Source organism: Brachyistius frenatus, unplaced genomic scaffold (genome assembly GCF_029030835.1).
Source record: "Brachyistius frenatus isolate BFR_SWC_R1_liver_20210118 unplaced genomic scaffold, ASM2903083v1 Contig_257, whole genome shotgun sequence".
NCBI classification, from domain to species: domain Eukaryota; kingdom Metazoa; phylum Chordata; class Actinopteri; family Embiotocidae; genus Brachyistius; species Brachyistius frenatus.
The window spans coordinates 208,513-226,608 of NW_027210856.1; the positions used below are offsets into that span (position 1 = coordinate 208,513).

Here is an 18,096-nt window from a genome sequence, read left to right on the forward strand (position 1 = left end):
TCAAGAACACGTGAGCATTTATGCGCGCACGCACGCCTTAATGTGCACGTGTCCCTCTTCCTATATGTGTGTGTGTGTGTGTGTGTGTGTGTGTGTGTGTGTGTGTGTGTGTGTGTGTGTGTGTGTGTGTGTGTGTGCGCGCGCGCGCGCGCGGGCTCCCGTTAAACATGCCAATTAAAGGAGACCCAACTAAAGCGGAGTTGTCATGTCTGTGTACAGTACCAGCAGGAGTCCTTTAGAAACCAACGAGCCATCACTAACCCCGTTAACACCAGACCCTCCAGACCGACCCGGGTGCCGCTGCTCGCTCTATAGACCATGCAGCAATAACTTCTCCATTTAATGAAGGTCTGAATAGTCCAAGGCTATCCCTTTCAAATGGTAAGACCTAAAGGGAATTTAAATGGATTTCTATGCCATAAACACGAGAGCACTTTTTAAATATATAGCGATATTCTGAGAGGAATTAACCCAGAAAAAGTAGCCTATGTTTATCATTCCTGGCAGAATATAAGAGCAGTGGTGGAAAGCAACTCAGCGCATTTACTCGGGTAGTAATAGGCTACTCAAGTACAAATTTTAAAGTCGTGCTTGACTTTATAATTTTACTCCAGTGCATTTCTACAGGAAATAGCTGAATATCTATAGCTGCTTAATAAAGTAAGTAAAGTTCCTCTAATTGTAGTTCAAATGATACCCTATGTGTCTTGACCACTCTTACCAATTAATACATTGCTATCCAAATAAATAAATAATAATAATGGCCTACACAACAGAACTATACTGATCTGAGTATAAATTTTCTACTTTAAGCAGATTTTGTGGCTAGAACTTTTACATTTTTACCAATCACATGTGTGCATATAAAACTACTACAGATACTCTATAGTGTGGTGGCTGGTTTGCCACGTTTGCGTAGCTAAATGTGCAAGCTGAAAACGACATGGTAGAATAGTTGCTCTTGTTTTTGAGTCTTTGCTGAAATAAATAAATTAAACTTGACACATGCAACGTGGGGAAACTTTAGAAAACCCTTCCAAATCTTGTAGTCCACCATAGTCAGGCCATTCTCCAGTCACAGTGATAAGTGGGGTAGTCTCTGCAGAATAGGGAGGAAAAAAAAAAATTCCTTGAATGTTGCTACACAATAAGCAATCAAGATCCCAAAGCTGGAACATTTGACAGCTTAATGAGTTCACGCTGCAATCACTTTAAGAAAAAGCACTGGTCCATTGGAACCGGAGCACAGCCTGTGCCGAGCTGTGAAAAGGCACGACTCTCCATTTAACTCACAGTAACGACGCACATAACTACAGGTTAATAAAAAAACACGGGGTGAAGGTGGATGTAAATAGGTCCTGTATATTAGGACCTGTTGAGACGTGCATGTTTTGTTCGGGCAGCCAGGAGGAGGGGTGATATTTACCCCCCCTAATGAAATATGTCATTAGGAGGAATTCATGTGACACAAAAGGGGCGACAGTCAAAAATTGCCCCACTGCTGTTCAGTAATTATATAGTTTGCCCTGGCAGCGCCTTCAGGCAGGTGGCTGGTCCATCATGCTAATGGCTTGGCTGTGCCGACATAATTAGCCACTGCGAGCCGCTTAAATTAACAATTAGCTAACATGCAATTCTGTTCACATAACGCGGTAGTTCTCCTTTTGGGCCAATTGTCACTGTATGTTATTCCGGTGGCTGAATTGCTCAGTAGGATGTAGCCTATGTGATTTCTTACTTGGTCAATTTACAGGCTAAATGAACGGAAATCGACAGAATAGGGGCTTATATCCTAATCCCCGACGATGGAGGCACATTTATGTTAAACACTCGGTCAGAAAGCCTCCAAAGCACATCTCGGGGATGTCAGGCTGACAGGCGGCTCAATATAGCGGTGTCAGGTGTTGATAGTAAAATGGCAGTTTAACAGAAAAACAGCGGTGTAAGTGAGGCTGAATCGGACTCGGCGGCCACATGCTGCGCTTCAGCCAAGCCCAAAAGGTTCTGCTTTTCTAACCTCTCCACTGATCCCTTTGCAGCCGGCGTCCTAAACACACTATTGCCTTACTGCGGGCCAATCACGGCCCACCCACTCTCTCGTTATTCTCTCTGCCCTCCGACATGACACGGGAACAAAGTAGACATTAAGCAACATTAAACCCGGGGATGGGAGTAATCAGGAACCCGTTATCTCTTAATGAAGGAAAACACATGCGGAGCGATACACACGGAGGGTAATCAATAGAGACGGCTGACAAAGGGAATCGGAGGGACCCCCAAAAAAAGGAAAATGCAAATCAATTAGAATCGTTGTTTGCCTTGAAACCGTTCAGTCTATTTCCATTAATTACATGTTCATTAAAAGTAATTCGTCTAGACTACACAGCAACAACAGTTGTCTCCCCCTTTTCCTTTTTTATTTTTTTTTAAGGAGTGATGGACAAGACACTGGCTGGCGTCCAAGTCCTTTTTTTAAGGATTTAATCTCACTCAGGCTGGGACTTCTTTTTATTTTAGAAGAAGAAAAAGAAGAAGAAAAAAAAAACTGAGATTAAATCAAACTGTCCATCTGATAAACTGAGTTAAAATTGTCTGAAAGTCACACTGGAGTTCATTTTAACTCAAAAACTAGAATCAAAAAGACATTTTTGCAACATATTTCCACTCATTTAGTTTACTTTCTGCCTACTTGTAACTGAAAAAAAAAAGAAGCAGCCTGAACTCTGTTGTTTAACTGAGTGTTATGCTAAAACACCATGTTTCACCCTCCCGATCAGTATGCTATCTTATCTCCTTTTTACACAATCCGAGTTGCTTTTACCAAAGGCCCACAACCTCTTGTTGGTTGCTATAGCATTTTCAAGCACCATTCTGTTAAATCCCAACCCCCACATCGACCTGCTCTGCACACTTGTAATAAATTATCCTCAAGTGAAACGACTAAAAACGAGCTGGACCAAAGCTGGACACAGCCACTTCACTGAATCACACCTCATAAACATTTTCATTTTTGTGTGACTTGACCCCTAAAGCTTTTATACAGTCAATGCATGCGTCTGGGTCTTTTCAGCACACATGGTCTAAACCTTGCCAACTCTATGGGCCCACTGTTGTTGCAGCTCTTATCTGCCTGCCGATGGCTGATGTTATGCAATCACATTTTGCAACAGCAGTAGACAAAATCTGTAGGCGGCTGGATGCATCTCACGCAGAGCCTCCTCCTTACCCTACAGCCTGAAGTGCAAACATATGGGCCGGGAATGTTGGCGAGAAGAGTGCTGATTTGTTGATTAATTAAACATGATTTCCACCCTCCCTCCCCCCCCCCCCAAAAAAAAATGCCCCCTAAAAAAAGCACACGTTCACAATGCGGTACAACCAAGTTTAGTGGCGAACAAGTGGGAATCTGAATCAGCCTCTTTATTCTATGAGCCCCATCTTTGCCAAATTGAATGCAGATTGAAAATAATTTTTCAGCTCTTGACTGCAGCTTTTCACGCCTCTGAATTGGTTTTGCTCCTGTCACACCGCCACACAGATGTAAATAAAGGCATTTGAGTCTTGAGCAAGTCTTCAAATTATTGTGCGGCTTGTCGTTTGAGGTATAACGTCTAAATGTGCATAGAGAAATAAAAAATTACAGGGTTAAGTTACTGTAAATAAACTGTTATATTCAATTTAGCATTGATTACTTGTCAGTTTTTTGTTCAGGAATCTATCTGGTGTTTCAATTCATAACATCTTTTTTTTTCTTATCTATATAATATATGGTAATACATTTAAAAGCACCTCCGGCCATGCAGAAAAACACTGCAGTTTTATGACTCTATTAAACACTTTATACTTAAAAACCTTAATACATGTACATATCAATGTCTGCAACGCGCTCACCTTCTTCCTGTGGTTTTCCCAGAGGAGGACCAGTGCCTGCTGTGTTTTGGCAGGAAATCAATACAGGGGGAAAATCTGTTCTAATCATCTGTACATTTACCATCACAATCAACAATCAAAGCCAAGACCTGAATCTTTATTTGTCGGCCTCAACCGAACAATTTTCCCACTGTGAAAGGCAAGCTAAATTAGAACCCTTGGTTCCTTTTAGTAGCTCTTAATGGCTCTGATTTGTGAACTGCTAAATGAGGTTATGTAAATTGATCCTGAATGTAGGCAGAGGCCCCCAGGTGACAGGTGCAGTCAGCTGAAGGTGGGGGCAGGGACCGTGTCATGAAATGGGGAGTAACATGGCAAGATGTATTCGTAGGGCCACCGAGAGACGGATTTACAGACTGAGGTTTGGTGGATTGTCTGGGAACGAAGTGAAGATTTAAATATTCACAATCTTTATGTCAAATTTTACATTAGTGTTATTTGTTACGCAGCAGTTTAAAGATTCAGCAGGATTTATCCCCATAACAAGTACAAAGGAGAGATAAGAAGCCCATATGCCATTTTTAAGTTGTTTACTTTTACTTTATATTTCTATCTCACTACATTTCAGAAGCAAAAATTCCGGTATAACCTGTATGTTTGGCGCTTATATATTTAATAAATAGTTTATAGGACACATTGATAGAGTTTTAAGTTTGTGTAGTTTTTATTGTTGTGTTTGTAAAGAACTTTACTCTTTCTGATAAGCATCTATAGAGACTTGCTCTTGTCTTTATATTTACATTATATTATAAACAATTTATTACCTATAAACTGGGCAGTTAAAGTAATAATAAATTATCAAATAATAAAATATGGAAAATTTTAACATTCAACTATCCAGCAAGATCTAAAATCATTTAAATTAGGTCCACCTCAATCAGCTAAAACATTCAAATGTTGGCCAGAAAAATTATACCAATCTGATAGGAGTTATTCTGCTGAATAATGAATACTTTTCCTTTTGATGCTGTCAGTACATTATAATGGGAGGGAGCAGTTTTACATTCTGGTATTGTTTAGCAAAAATATTTTAATACTTCTGCCAAATGCTTTGAAGCGGATACTTTCCGTGTTTAAACTAACACTACTACTACTGCCACTCTTTCATCACGGACGACAACATCACTTTCACTTATCATTTGTTTATCATTATCCATTCCAAAAATCTCATATGCCTCGCTCCGTATATGGAGCTGGCAGACAGCCACGATTCAGATGGGTCTCCATAGTTCTGACTGAGGATGTAATAACAAGGGAACTATCAACATACAGCCACTCAGGGAAAGACTGCTGAGTGATTGGAGCACTCTGACTCACTGCACTTCACTTCAGCCATTTGGGCTCTGCTGGTTACAGTCTCAGCTGCATGGAGGACAATGTTGAAGGAGTAAGTTGTCTCTGGTAACTTGGTTATTTTTTTTTACCTAAAAAGGTGAGAGCGGACCGGTGGTGGGATGTAACCAAGTACATTTACTTCAGTACAATACTGATTAAAATTTTTACTTGTATTTGTGCAACTTTACTTTTACACCACTTCATTTAATTACAGCTGTAGTCGGAGCTGAATCAAACTAACAACAAAGAAGCCAGGTCCTATATAATATTTCTGGAAAAAAGAAAAAAAAATTGGGGGTGGGTTAATGACATCAATAGTTTATTCCTACGATTACAACCTATACGTCTTTAAAAAAAAAAATCTAAATCTTGTGTTAACTGCTTTTTTGGGAGCAGCAGGAACCAAATATGAAAACAGCAATATATAGTCACCTTTTAAGTTAATGTCAAACTTATTAGCAAATGTTCATTTCAGCATTCAACAGATAGAATTTATTTTTCAATTAATTTAGAGTTGTATTTCTGGCTACCTAATTAATGTAAGTCCAAAACTTAATTTTGCTCTGTTTTGGTCTCCACCACCCTCCTCCGCTTCTTAAGCTGCTAAATGCTCCACGTTGCCTCTTTCCAGGAACGTGGTTTTGGTATCACGTACTTTTCAGAATTTCATTTTTCACTGCAGATAGTAGCAGCTCAGTGTATCTAGTTGTCACAGTGACGTAGCAAGGAAAAAACAGAGGAACATTTGTAATCCCTAAATTGACCATGGTATGCTTCGACAGGCTGCCAATAATCGAGTACTACGGTAAATACAAAATAGAAAGCTGAGCTCACTTGAAACCCTGACAGAAGAGATACCAAAACATGTACCAGGAGGTTGCCCGATGGAAAACCAAAAAAGAGGAGTTGAGTTGAACCTTCCCAAGCAGTTGAAAAGCCGCTTCTGTTTACTAGCTAGTCGCTAACTTTGTCTGTCTGCCACCTAGTGGTGAGCAGGGAGAATACAAGGCTTTTCCCTGAAAACCGCTGCCAGCTGCTGCTTGAAACCACTCTAATGGGAGAGTGAACCAAAGAGGTAAAATTGTGGAATGTAATAAGCTGATCATCACCACAAGTTACGCCTTTCACATACTTACAATATTTGATCCATTGTTTCTGTAAAATTATAAATTATAGCAGATTCAATCTAAATGTCTATTATAAAAGGCCACTACGTTTACAGCTGTAACTAAGTGGAGAAAAAGTTTAGAAACGTACAATTGTATGGCTGGAGTTCAAATTTATAGAAATCACAATTGAACAGTTAGATGTATAAATAAAATGTTTTTGTTTGCTACAGAACAGCTAATTGGACCTGATGGTGGGAGTGTTTTCTTTCACAACTGCTGCTTTAAATTTTGCTGCATTATTTTTTGCCAGTTGTTTGATGTGTTACGTGGTCTTGTCGGATACGAGATGACTCAAAAACATATATTTTACAGACAACCAAAGGCATATATAATGGAAACCCATCTGAACATAGGTCAACCACGAGACCTCTTGAGTTGCCCCATACGTGCGAAGGAACCTGTATCAAGCTGATTAAGCTGATTAAGCGAATGCACATGGAAAGGCTAGAGCGCTGGCACACTTGCATCTTCCTCTCACTGATTGGAAATGTAGCAGGAGCAGCGGTGTGCGGCGGTAAAAGCCAGCTAATAACTTTATGAGGATCCTTAGCACTTTGTCCATATCATTAATGCTCTTCACAGTCACAAGTGGCTTAAAGCAATAACCTGCCTGCCTACCCTTGTGCCTAACTTTCAGTGGAGACTGCATTACACAGGAGAGTGGTATTTTCCCCATCACATTAACTCATTGAGAGTTTGGTAGAGCTGGGTTTGCCGCTGTGTAAAATGAGCAGTAAAATCACTGAATACATTTTTTTTTTGTCCTCTTTGGTCTGTGTTCTGTCAAGGCACACTAGTGGCATTGCAACATCTTTTGATCTCAACCATTTCCCGGATGGTTGGAAAAAAAAAAAAAAAAATGTGCACAGATTTTGATGGTCTCGAAAAGGAATTCTATTTACTTTTGCTCCCCCGACTTTCACAGTAGTGCCACCATGACATTGACATCAATGGATATCCCTCAATGAATTTGTGATAACTTTGCTGAACCCCTTCGCTTTTTTATTTAGCAGCAGTGGGTCGAACTTTCAGTTCGCCAATACCTCCCTGAGTTTAGTAACCAAACTAACAGCCTTCTGAGTGACCTCAGCAGTGTTTACTGATAAGTAGCCAACGTTAGCATGAAAACAAAGATCAAATATTTTGGACAAGAGTGAACTTTGGAGATTTCTGACTTTACTGCAGGACCCTCTATGATTGGCTTTTTTGTTGTCATTTTGAAATACATCTATTATAACACCATGTATACAACGCTAATACACCAAAGTAAGAAACTACAGAGTAAAAAGCCTTGGCAACAAGGTGAGATGGTTCAGTGTCTCACTGGGGTTATGGAGTTGGCACCTCCCGTGACCATTTATGATTTTGACTGAAATGCTGCAAATAAAAATTAGGTCATGAAGTCATGACCTCCCTCAGGATGAACTGTTACAACTTTAGTAAGCATTTAACTTTTTATTTGTCTAACATGTTGGTTTATTGCCCAATTCTTGCAAAACTAAAAACATTTGCAACAGTCCAAGCTTTAATATGCTAATGTTAAGCCTTCTAAAGATTAATATATTTGCACCCGTCATTGTTAGTAGAGTGTTGACATGCTGATATTAGCATTAGCTTTTAACTCAAAGTACCGCGGTGCAAAGTAGTCTCTCACATTCAATAGCAAGGCCGGACTCATGTTAAAGCGGCAACAAAACAAATAAACAAACATTTCAGCACATTTTACAATTTCTTCCACTGTGATATCTTAATGACAAGTATTTTAAACCAAGGGAAGCTCACTCCCAAACCCACAAGAAAGGAATACATTTAATTATTCCTCTCACAGTAAAACGAGACAAAACCTTCCCACTGCCATCCACTTGGCTCTCTGCATTGTGCTGCCTTCTTTCTCCTGAACCTCCTGACTGGCCTTTACTCTGTCTCATGCTCTGTCAACATCATCTGCCACCGAGGAGCAGACGGGCTCAAAACCAGACCTTTTTTTTTTTTACTTTCCTGCAGGTGGCTGATGTGACTGAGGCAAGAGGCAGCAACAATCCCTCTTCACTCGCTTCCCTCCACCACCAGCACCACCAGCACCACCTTGTTTCCTGTATGAAACAAAGTCTCTCTCCCTGGCAAGACAGGAATAATAATAATAAAGAATACAAAAAATGTCGTTAAGTTGCACAGAGGACCACTAATGAACCTTAGTAACGATTTTAGCCTAAGGCAGTAAACACTAAGAAATGGTTTATTGTCTACTTGCGTTTTTCTGAATCTAGTTTAAAAAAAAAAAAAAAACTCGTGGTTAAATATTGGAAACTATAAAACCACTATTTTCCTATGCTTTATGTTTGTGGTTGCAAATGCATTTTTGTATGTGATTATTTAACATGTGTTTGTGTGTAATTATATGTATTTTGATATGATTACAACTATGTTATAGTGTGCTATTATTCATCAACTGTTTGCACAAGTTAAAATTGTTGATAAAGAAATTAATAAGCACTTACAAATCTCTGCTCGCTTTTTGTGTGTACAAGTTTAGAAGTAAAGTCACATGGAAAACTTATTTTTAATTTGCAGCTGTTCCTTTGCCGTTATGATTTCATAACTTTGAGAAAACAAAAAGACAAAACATTAAAAATCTTTTTTTTCCCCTTTTTTTTTTTTTTAGTTTGAAAGTTACTTTTTGCAATGTTTTGAGGTGCACTCAGTCTTAGAAGTATTGTACAAGTATTGTCATTTTGTGCTACTTCACTTATTTCCCTAGTTATTTCACAGCTAATAACAAAATATGATGCATTGGTATAAATTAAACTACCTAAAGTACCCGCCTTCTTTATTTGTGTAAAATTTTGAGTGTAAATTTTACTTTTAAGGGACAGTTTTAATGACATCTCAACTGGTAGTTAATGATATAAATGCTTCTTTGAAAACTTTTTTTTTGGGGGGGGGGGACGGCGGCTTATATGAATCACAACTCTTGTTAGTTAAAAAGAAAGAAAATCCCAATTCTTGGGTCTGCAGCCAGCCAAATTAAATGAGCAGTTTTTTAATTTCTGAGCTCCTTGCTGTGTGGGAACATTCAGCAATGGCTCAGCATGTCAAACCATGTCAAGTGTTACAGTTCCCTTCCTGTTTTGGGGGGGAAAATATCACCCCAGAGATGAATTAAACTAAAAAGGCTGGTCTTCAGACCCCTTCCTAAAATGATTAACCCTTCTAAAGAGCATTATTGAGTTCTGAGTGGTTGTGCCTTCTCTTTGCCTGTAATTGTTCTTTTCCTGTTGTTGCCTTCATCAGTCTCTCTCCTCATTATATGAAAAGAAGGAAAAAATGTCTGAATAGAGGAAGGAGATTTTCCCACAGTCACTCAACTCAGAAAAATACGCCATTGTAGCCAGGTTCCCATCCCAATGCCCTGCTGCACAGCTCACCGTGGTCAGAGGGACAATTGAGTGACCATTCTTTCTCCTGTTACAAAAGTAAGTGATGGAGAATACAGTTAAATGCAGCTACACGTCTCACATTTGAGTCAGGCCAGCCAACGGGGAGCCATTTCTGATTGTTTCTTACTTAACTGCAGATATAAATCAGAGTGAGAACCCTGAACAACAGTGAATATACCAGTTCTATTATGCAGTTGATTCATGTGTAATTCTGCTCACTTGAACAGCGACAGAACAATTTTCTTCTTCAAGGGTCATTCATCTCGCATTTCACCAGTTACTAAATGCCATATAGTAAGAACCGTGTGTATTTGTGCACCAGTAACACTGTTGTTGTTGTTGTTGGGTTTTTTTAACTTCTCATGAGAACAATTTTTTTTTCTACCAAAGCGTCTCCTAATAATAAACATTACCGGAAACATTGTACATTCCTTTTACTTCTCTACTGCAACGTAATGCACATTTATTTATCCGGTAGAATTAATGCGCAGGGCGGTTTCAAAGTGCTTTCCATATGTTTAAGCATTATAAAAAAGTAAGTCTGATCACATAAGCATATTCAGTGATAATCAAGATATAAATCTGAAAATGAATACACAAAAATGAAAAAGGAATTATAGCTTGCTTTTAAAAGTAAATGTCAAATACAAGGCATGTCTTTGAACTGTTGGTAATTTGTTCCGTAGGTTGGGCCCGATTGCAGGCTTTGCAGATAAATATTTTACACACAACCTACATAATCAGTTCATAAAAGATGATATTTTTAGATGTTCAAAATATCACCAACTCGACCAGCTGCAAGACATAAATGCTGCTTACATAACATATCAGCAATACTAGTAATTCAATAATACCCAGCACAATATAACACTGACAGGGGCCATTATGCACAGAGAACTTTTATGTTTGATGCAATGGCATTTTGCTGTGAATATAGTACTATTTTTTTTAATTATATAATATAATACTATATATTAAATACCACCACATGTGTCTATTATATTGTCCTTCCTGTTTATATATCAATGAAAATTGATTAACATCTTCCAAAATGATCATACAACTAAATTAACTCCTCTCTAAATAAACAAAATCATTAACCATCATGAAGGTATTTATTACAGCACTGTTGCATAATACTGCATTAGTTTTAGATCGGTGTGTATGTCTGATGACAATATGAACTAATTTATTGTAAAATCTTAAATCTTAAAACACTTAAAATAAATATTCAAAAAATAAGTTGGACTGTTAATAAGGAGCAGATTTAGCCAAATGTAGAAACGCTGGTACCCACCCCGCGCCAGAGTGCGGTTCAATTATTAGTAAATACACTCTTTTCTATGGGATTACACGGAATAGAGTGATAGTAAATGCTCTGCTGAGCCACGGTTGTGCGCGTGCACGCCTGCGTGCGCAACCTCTGACGTCATCTACTACGCAAATACAGCGGCTGCACTCGAGCCAATCAGCGCACAGTATTTCTGGTGCCGTTGAACAGCGATGGCGGAGACAATGAAGCTAAGTGGAAACCACGCTCCTCCCAATGAATCCTGCAAAATGTCCAGCTCCGGTGACTGCGTGGATTTGATACTGAGGCTGCTAGTAGACTTCGGGAAAGAGGTTGGTTTGGCTCGTTTAAGCTAAGTAGCTCCGGTCCTTTCAGTGCGTGATGTTAGCTAGCCTCATGCTAATGTTTTTAGCAACCTGGTATGTTGGCAGGGCTGCTGCTGCTGCTCACCTCATTCATTGATAACTCGCCCATCATCCAGGCGATGTTTTTTTTTAAAAAAAAAAAAAAAAGCACGATGTAGTCAAGTAGCTGCGGTTAATGTTTTCTGTTTTTTTTGTTTTTTGTTTGTTTTGTTTTTTGGTTTTTTTAAAAAATAAAATTTAGAGTTGTTCGCTGCTACGCATTTGTTCGGGTGTGTTTATTTCTTTAAGCAAAAATCTTAATTTCACGTCAGCTTTATCGCCATTATTACCCCGCACACAGCTCATTTTCTGGCTCGTATTCTTGCGAACCTTTAATTAACAGAACTATATCATACATTTACACATGCTACGGCATATTGCTTGCATTATTCAAATGCATACAGTGGGTGATCTTTTGTCCTGGTTGGACTAAAGTATTCAATGGATTTAAAACATTATGAGCATTTGCTCTTTTCACACTGCATTTTCTAAAATGTATAAATTTCCTCTCACCTCTGGCTTCATCATGTGCACGAACTGTATCTTTTGCATTAGTACACTGATTCCAAGTCTTGATTCTGTAAAGTAGGAGTTGCTTTCATCATTTTTCCAAAGTAATAAATTAGTAGTAGTGAAGTTCACTGAATCCAAAAGGATAAATTCAAAGTGCTTTTGTTCTACAAGCAATGCACACACAGATATTCCATTTACAATGAAATAAAACAGTGAAAAGCAGAACATACTTGCTATTTAAAACGATATTTTACAGAAGCCGACCTCAGCAAACTATTTGTATTTTACTTGGAAAATGACTAACTAATGAATAACCCTAATTGATAATATAATAGCCCAATTATTTTTAGATCAATTTACCAGACAGATGTGTACATGGTCCTGAGACGATGTCATTTCATGTGAAATGCAAAATGTGCTTAATGCCAATATCCAGGGCAGTGACACTCTAACTTTGTTTGTGTGTTTCTGAAATGAAGCTGAAATTAGGTGATGCTGCTTTGAGAATAGAAGTCAACCCTGATGCAGTGAGTCTTCCATCGCCTCCAGCTGCACATGTTTACAGCTGTTTGCAGGAGCATATCATTAAATTACAGGTAAAGTGCTTAGAGATTTTACAGGTTGTAGAATTCTTACATTGGTTAAATTGCATAATTGTATTATATTATGTTTAAAATAGTCTGGACATGACATCATTATTTTATATAGTTGTGAGTAAGGGTCTTTAACTATTTTGCCTACTTGAATAGAATATTCTTTCTGCCCTAACCGTTTAAACAGGCGGTTTCAGAAAGCCTAAAGACAGTGGTGGATGCGGATGGCAATACATCAGCTATAAAGGACAACGCATCCGATGATGATGTCACTTCATCTTCAGTCAAAGAGCAGACTACTGCCCCGTCTGAGCACCATCCTCACAACTCGCAGGCTGCAGGGAGCAACGCGGCGGCGGCGGCGGATGACGTCATGGTTCAGATCAGAGCGGGGAAGTCAGAGGTTGGTCTCTTGTCAGCAGATCTGTCAGCTGTTCTCTGGCAGTGACATTTTGGAGCCCTCTTTACACTCTGTCAAGCAAATGAATAATCATAAGTAATTGCTCCCGAGGATGTGCACATGACGTGCCTCGATGAAGCAAATGCTTGATGGAGACCTAATAAGCCGAGTTCGGCAGAGAATAAGGGGTCCTTTAGTGCTGTGGTGGGGTAGAACAGACCACATTGCTGGAGGGTTTTGAGAGAGGGCCAGGTCCTTGATGGATTATGAAGTGGATGCTCATTACTCTGAGATTGCATGTGGATGAAGGACAAGAGGCCCCATTCTGTTGTGCATTTATTTTGGTAGCCAAGCAAACGCTATTCATATTCCATCATGTGACGATGGCAAGCAATTCAACTTTTTTGGCTACCTGGAATAATTTCTTCCTGTATTTCTCATTGCACGTAATGTAAACTGCTGCACCCTCTTTGCCCCGGATCATTAACATGAAGTAGGCAAAAAAAAAAAAAAAAACAACAACACTGCTTTCTTCACACCTATCAATAGCTCATCAATCCATCGTATCTTATTATCTGTGTTGTGTCTTCATTGTCCCTCCCTAGATTGAGCGAAGAATATCTGCATTTATGGAACGCAAGCAGATGGAGATCAATGAAAACAATGTGCGCGAGTTCTGCAACGTGATCGACTGCAATCAGGGTGAGAATGGGAGAGAGGTTGGGGGCAGGGTGGAGAGGAGAGCCTGCACACAGATTGCCAATGTTTGGGAGAGAACTGATTTCCACAGGCGAGAGGTCAGGCTGAACTGCTCCAAGAGTGGGGCTGAAGTAGCTAACACACTCGGCCTCAAAACACAACCCGCTCAGTCCAGAAAAACACGAGACCCGAGGACCCTTTTTAAAAAAAATTCAAATCCTGTGTGAGACACCAGTAATAGAAATCAGGGAGTAGTTGTAATTCAAGGGCGATATGTACATTTCTTCTAATCATATTTAATTACAGTTGGAAATTCTAATTTCAATTTCAAATCAATTTTATCCTCTGCAGAAGACAGCTGTGCCAGAACAGACGCAGTGTTTACTCCTTACCCGGGTTTTAAAAGCCATGTAAAAGGTAAGAAAACGGCTTTATTTACCATCATTTTTGTAATTAAAGATGGATGACCCGTAGTAACTTGTCTATGTATCTGCATGCTTTGGAAATGGTTAGACATGTTTAGTCGCCTCTGGTTAACACTGACTCGTGGCCTTGCGTGTCTGTTGTTTGGCTGGGCAGTCACACGCGTGGTGAACACGTACGGGCCCCAGACCCGTAGTGGGGGAGGCCCAGGAGAGGCTGGGGAGCAGCAGAGGGGGTCGATAGTACGAGACTGTGGAAATGCAGCCATAGAAGAAAGATTACACAACATCGAGACACACCTGAAACTCCCAACAGGTGAGAGGAGGGGAAAAAGATCCAATAATGTCTAGTAAGGCTTCAATTATCATCTCTATTTTAGGTCATGTTTACATGACTGCAAGTGACACACGTCATTGAAAAATACTTTTTTTCAAAATTTCAACTAAAAAAATTCTACAATTGCAATTTATAGAAAATATAGCATTTAAATGGCTTTACAGTATGATGCTATTGTATTGTTTATTGTTTCTTTTTGGCTTTTATGTGAGATAAGAAGATAAAAATAAGACACTTTATGAGGTTTATACTTGATACAGTGTACATGATTAGTTTTTAGTGATTAGCAGTGACCTACTTTTTGTTAAGACCATTCTTCTTTTTTTTTTTTTACAAACTATCTCCACCCTCAATCTGAATTTGCCGTGTTCGGTTATTCATATCTGGGCTGTTCAACAAGTGTCTTATTCCTCAGTGGGCCCGATCCCATCGAGTGTCTACCACAGACTCAAGAAGCTGGAGGATCGTATCCTCGAGTTGGAGGGACTCTCACCCGAGTACTTTCTGTCTACGGTGAGTACCCCCGGTTTTAAAATAGATACGAGAAAAGCCACTTCCTGTTGACTTAGTTATGAAATTGTCTACACTGTAGCAGCTATCACAGAATCAACCGTTTCTCATGCTATTCTTACAACATACTTTTAAGGCACCGGCCAAATTGCTTCGATACAATCTAGCAGGAGAAAATGCCCCATCATTCGGTATCAAATTTAGACGCCCAGGCTACATGAGCACGAACACATTTCTGTTTTAAAAACGAATAACTTTTGATCACATTTACGCAGGACTTGCTATTCATATGATCTACATAAAAATCACAGAGTCAAGTGTTATATACAAGGTGAAAAGGTGGTATGTATACAGCTATAACAATGAGGGGGAATTCTAGTTGCAGTGAAGTTTTGTGTGTGTCAACAGTTACGCCATTTGGAGAGTAGGAATAAATAAACAACTTTGCAACGAGTTTAACTTTACCTCACCGACCCAGTTTGCTTTGCTCAGCGACCTTCGAGTGTCGAGTCTCTGTGGGTGTCGACAGGATGTTTTCAGGATGCGCATCCCTGTGGGCTTCCAGTGTTTGTATGTGGGAACGGGGGGGGGGGGGGGGACACTGTATCAGTCGAGGATTCATACTAAAAGCTCTTCCAGAGTATTCTTAGTTTGTCCATTTCACACACTCGCAGTTCTAATGTCTATGCTGCCTAAATTGTCAGGTAGGATATTGATTCGCTGGTGGAAGAATCATTTCAAAATTGAAAATCTACTTTTTGAAAGGAGTTCCTGGGTGATGCTAATAGAGTTTTCCCCCCTCCCCTCCTCTGTTACGCTTTGATACTTCAACACGTTTCACTCAACACGAGTTGATTTTGAATCAAAAATTCACGCCTCTGGTCAGATTTACTTTAACATGTAGGTCGCGGAAGACAACTTTTCACTGCTTTACAGAGAAGCGCCGACTCAAAAGATGCCAGTGTGTAATTTATTGGACTTCATATCCCACCTGTCAGACATGAGCAGAGTCACACAGACTCTAATTCCCCATGCTGAAGGAGTCTGTCCAGCGTGTTAGTTATCTAAGTGTGCTTGAGATGCTGCACGTCTCTTCATACTGTTATTTCTCAGCACAGCATGCTGCTTCTGTGAGTATGCCGCTCTCCATCTGCTTTTGACTCACTGTATGTTTGTGTGAGCAGAGCAAGAGATGTTGAGTGTCTTTGAATAAACTGATGAGGATGGGGTCCTTTATATTCGGAGTCTCCCACTCCTCCCCTGCTTTTCTTTTTCTTTTTTTTGCTATAGTTTGGTGTTTGCTGAAAAGCGGTACGCAGTTGGCCCACAATTTTAGCAACAACAAAAAAAACCTAAAAAAAACCAACATTTTACTAATTTGCAGCAACTTAAAGATAAACAATTCCACAAGGTTTTACTGCCAGAATTGCGGATTCAAAATAAATATGTATCGCGGCGAGCAGTCGTACACAAATGATGTCCTCTGTTCAAGTTTGACCATGGACTTCTGCTGGTCGTCACTCCTCGTATGTTTACTGTCCAACTATTGTCAAAACCTCCAATACAGGCAAAATTCCATTAAAAAAAAAAAAAGTATTCAATGAAAATTAAATGTTTCCCTTGATCTGCAGCATTGCACAGTCTTCTCTTTTGAAGATATAAATTCACCTCTTTTTTTTTTTAATTCATTAAGTGGATCTGAGAAAATCTCCAGCTTAAGTTTTGATTTTGCAAAGCGGCTTTCTCCTGCATTGTGTCCGTGTCTCTGAGTAAATTCTCTTTCAGTCCTTGAGAGACATTTAAGAGTGGAGTAAGAAGTGGGACTGACAAGTACCTCAGTATGCTGCTCAAAGCTCAAGCCAGTTTAGAAAGTGCACTAATTAAGAAGGTCTGGTGTGCGCTTGTGTCCTTGTTTTGTAGAGTCACCTGCACAAGAGACCAAAGACGTCCCCTGCTCAGGTTGGTCGATTTTCTCTTTTTTTTTGTTTTTGTTTTTGTTTCATTTCACAAGTTCTAAGCGGAGGTTATCGTGTTTTGAGCAGCTGATTATTTTTTTTCTTCCCCTACTTTGTCCTTCAGGCTTGCAGTCTGACTGAGCTGGATGAGAAGATCAGTGCGGTAAAAGCGGCGCTACTGAAGAGGGTGACCGAATTCGGGCCTGGATACGGAACAGATTGTCCACTGTGATAGATCCACACACCAACTTCTCCAAACACAACACGTCTACCGACGCATTCAGCGTCTATCCTCCGTTTCTTCTCCTCTTCTTTTTTTTTTTAACCAATCAGCACCATTCTCACCATCTATGCCGTTAAAAACACAAAAAGACTTTTCACGTGGTGATGTGAGACCTTTGGATATCAAAATAGAAAAGAAATGTATTTCTCTAAATAGTTTTATATAGTTTAATGAAACATTATTCTTCTGTAAATAAAGTTGTTTTTTTTTCCTCCACGAAAACTTTGACTCGTAATTGAATCACGACTTAAAAGTATTTGTTAAATGTTATGTGAAACCTGATTACCATGAGTCACTCTTATTGGTAAAAATGAAGATTGTAACTAAGGATCATTTTCATTCTCAACTAATCTGATTTTCTTTTCTATCAATGATTATTTGGTCTATGAAATATCGCTAAACGGTGAATCTTTTTGCTTAAATTATAACTTGACGAATTAAATCAGATGTTGCAAATGAATTCATAATATTTACTATTTTCAGCTCAAATGGATAACACAACAAGCGGAACAACACCTTCAAACAATACTAGAAATACGTTTCAGCATGAATTTATAATGGCTCTTTAACATTTCCATTCTAACGATGGGAAGGTGAGTGTGTGTGTGTGTGTAACCGAGACGACTCGGAGAGAGAGAGAGCGAGAGCACCTGATTTATCTGCCTGGCTGCTGTGTGACGATGATCACCCCTAATGGTTGTCATTATAACAAATGACCTGATTACTGCAACTCTGTTTGGAAAACATATCGGAGACCCAACAAACCAGCATTAAATGGCACGCTGCTGCGTTTGACACTGCGACATGTTTCATAAAAG

General features: G+C 39.4%; 1 protein-coding gene across 1 annotated transcript; it reads left to right on the forward strand.

Moving 5' to 3' along the window:
• Positions 1-11,368: 11,368 nt before the first annotated feature.
• mbip (MAP3K12 binding inhibitory protein 1) lies at positions 11,369-17,500 on the forward strand. Its single transcript, XM_069721106.1, has 9 exons — positions 11,369-11,494; positions 12,559-12,675; positions 12,860-13,075; positions 13,678-13,774; positions 14,123-14,188; positions 14,351-14,509; positions 14,946-15,043; positions 16,961-16,999; positions 17,120-17,500. Exons 1-9 carry the CDS (start codon positions 11,375-11,377, stop codon positions 17,225-17,227), a joined length of 1,020 nt encoding a protein of 339 aa, XP_069577207.1. The 5' UTR covers positions 11,369-11,374; the 3' UTR covers positions 17,228-17,500.
• Positions 17,501-18,096: the final 596 nt, after the last annotated feature.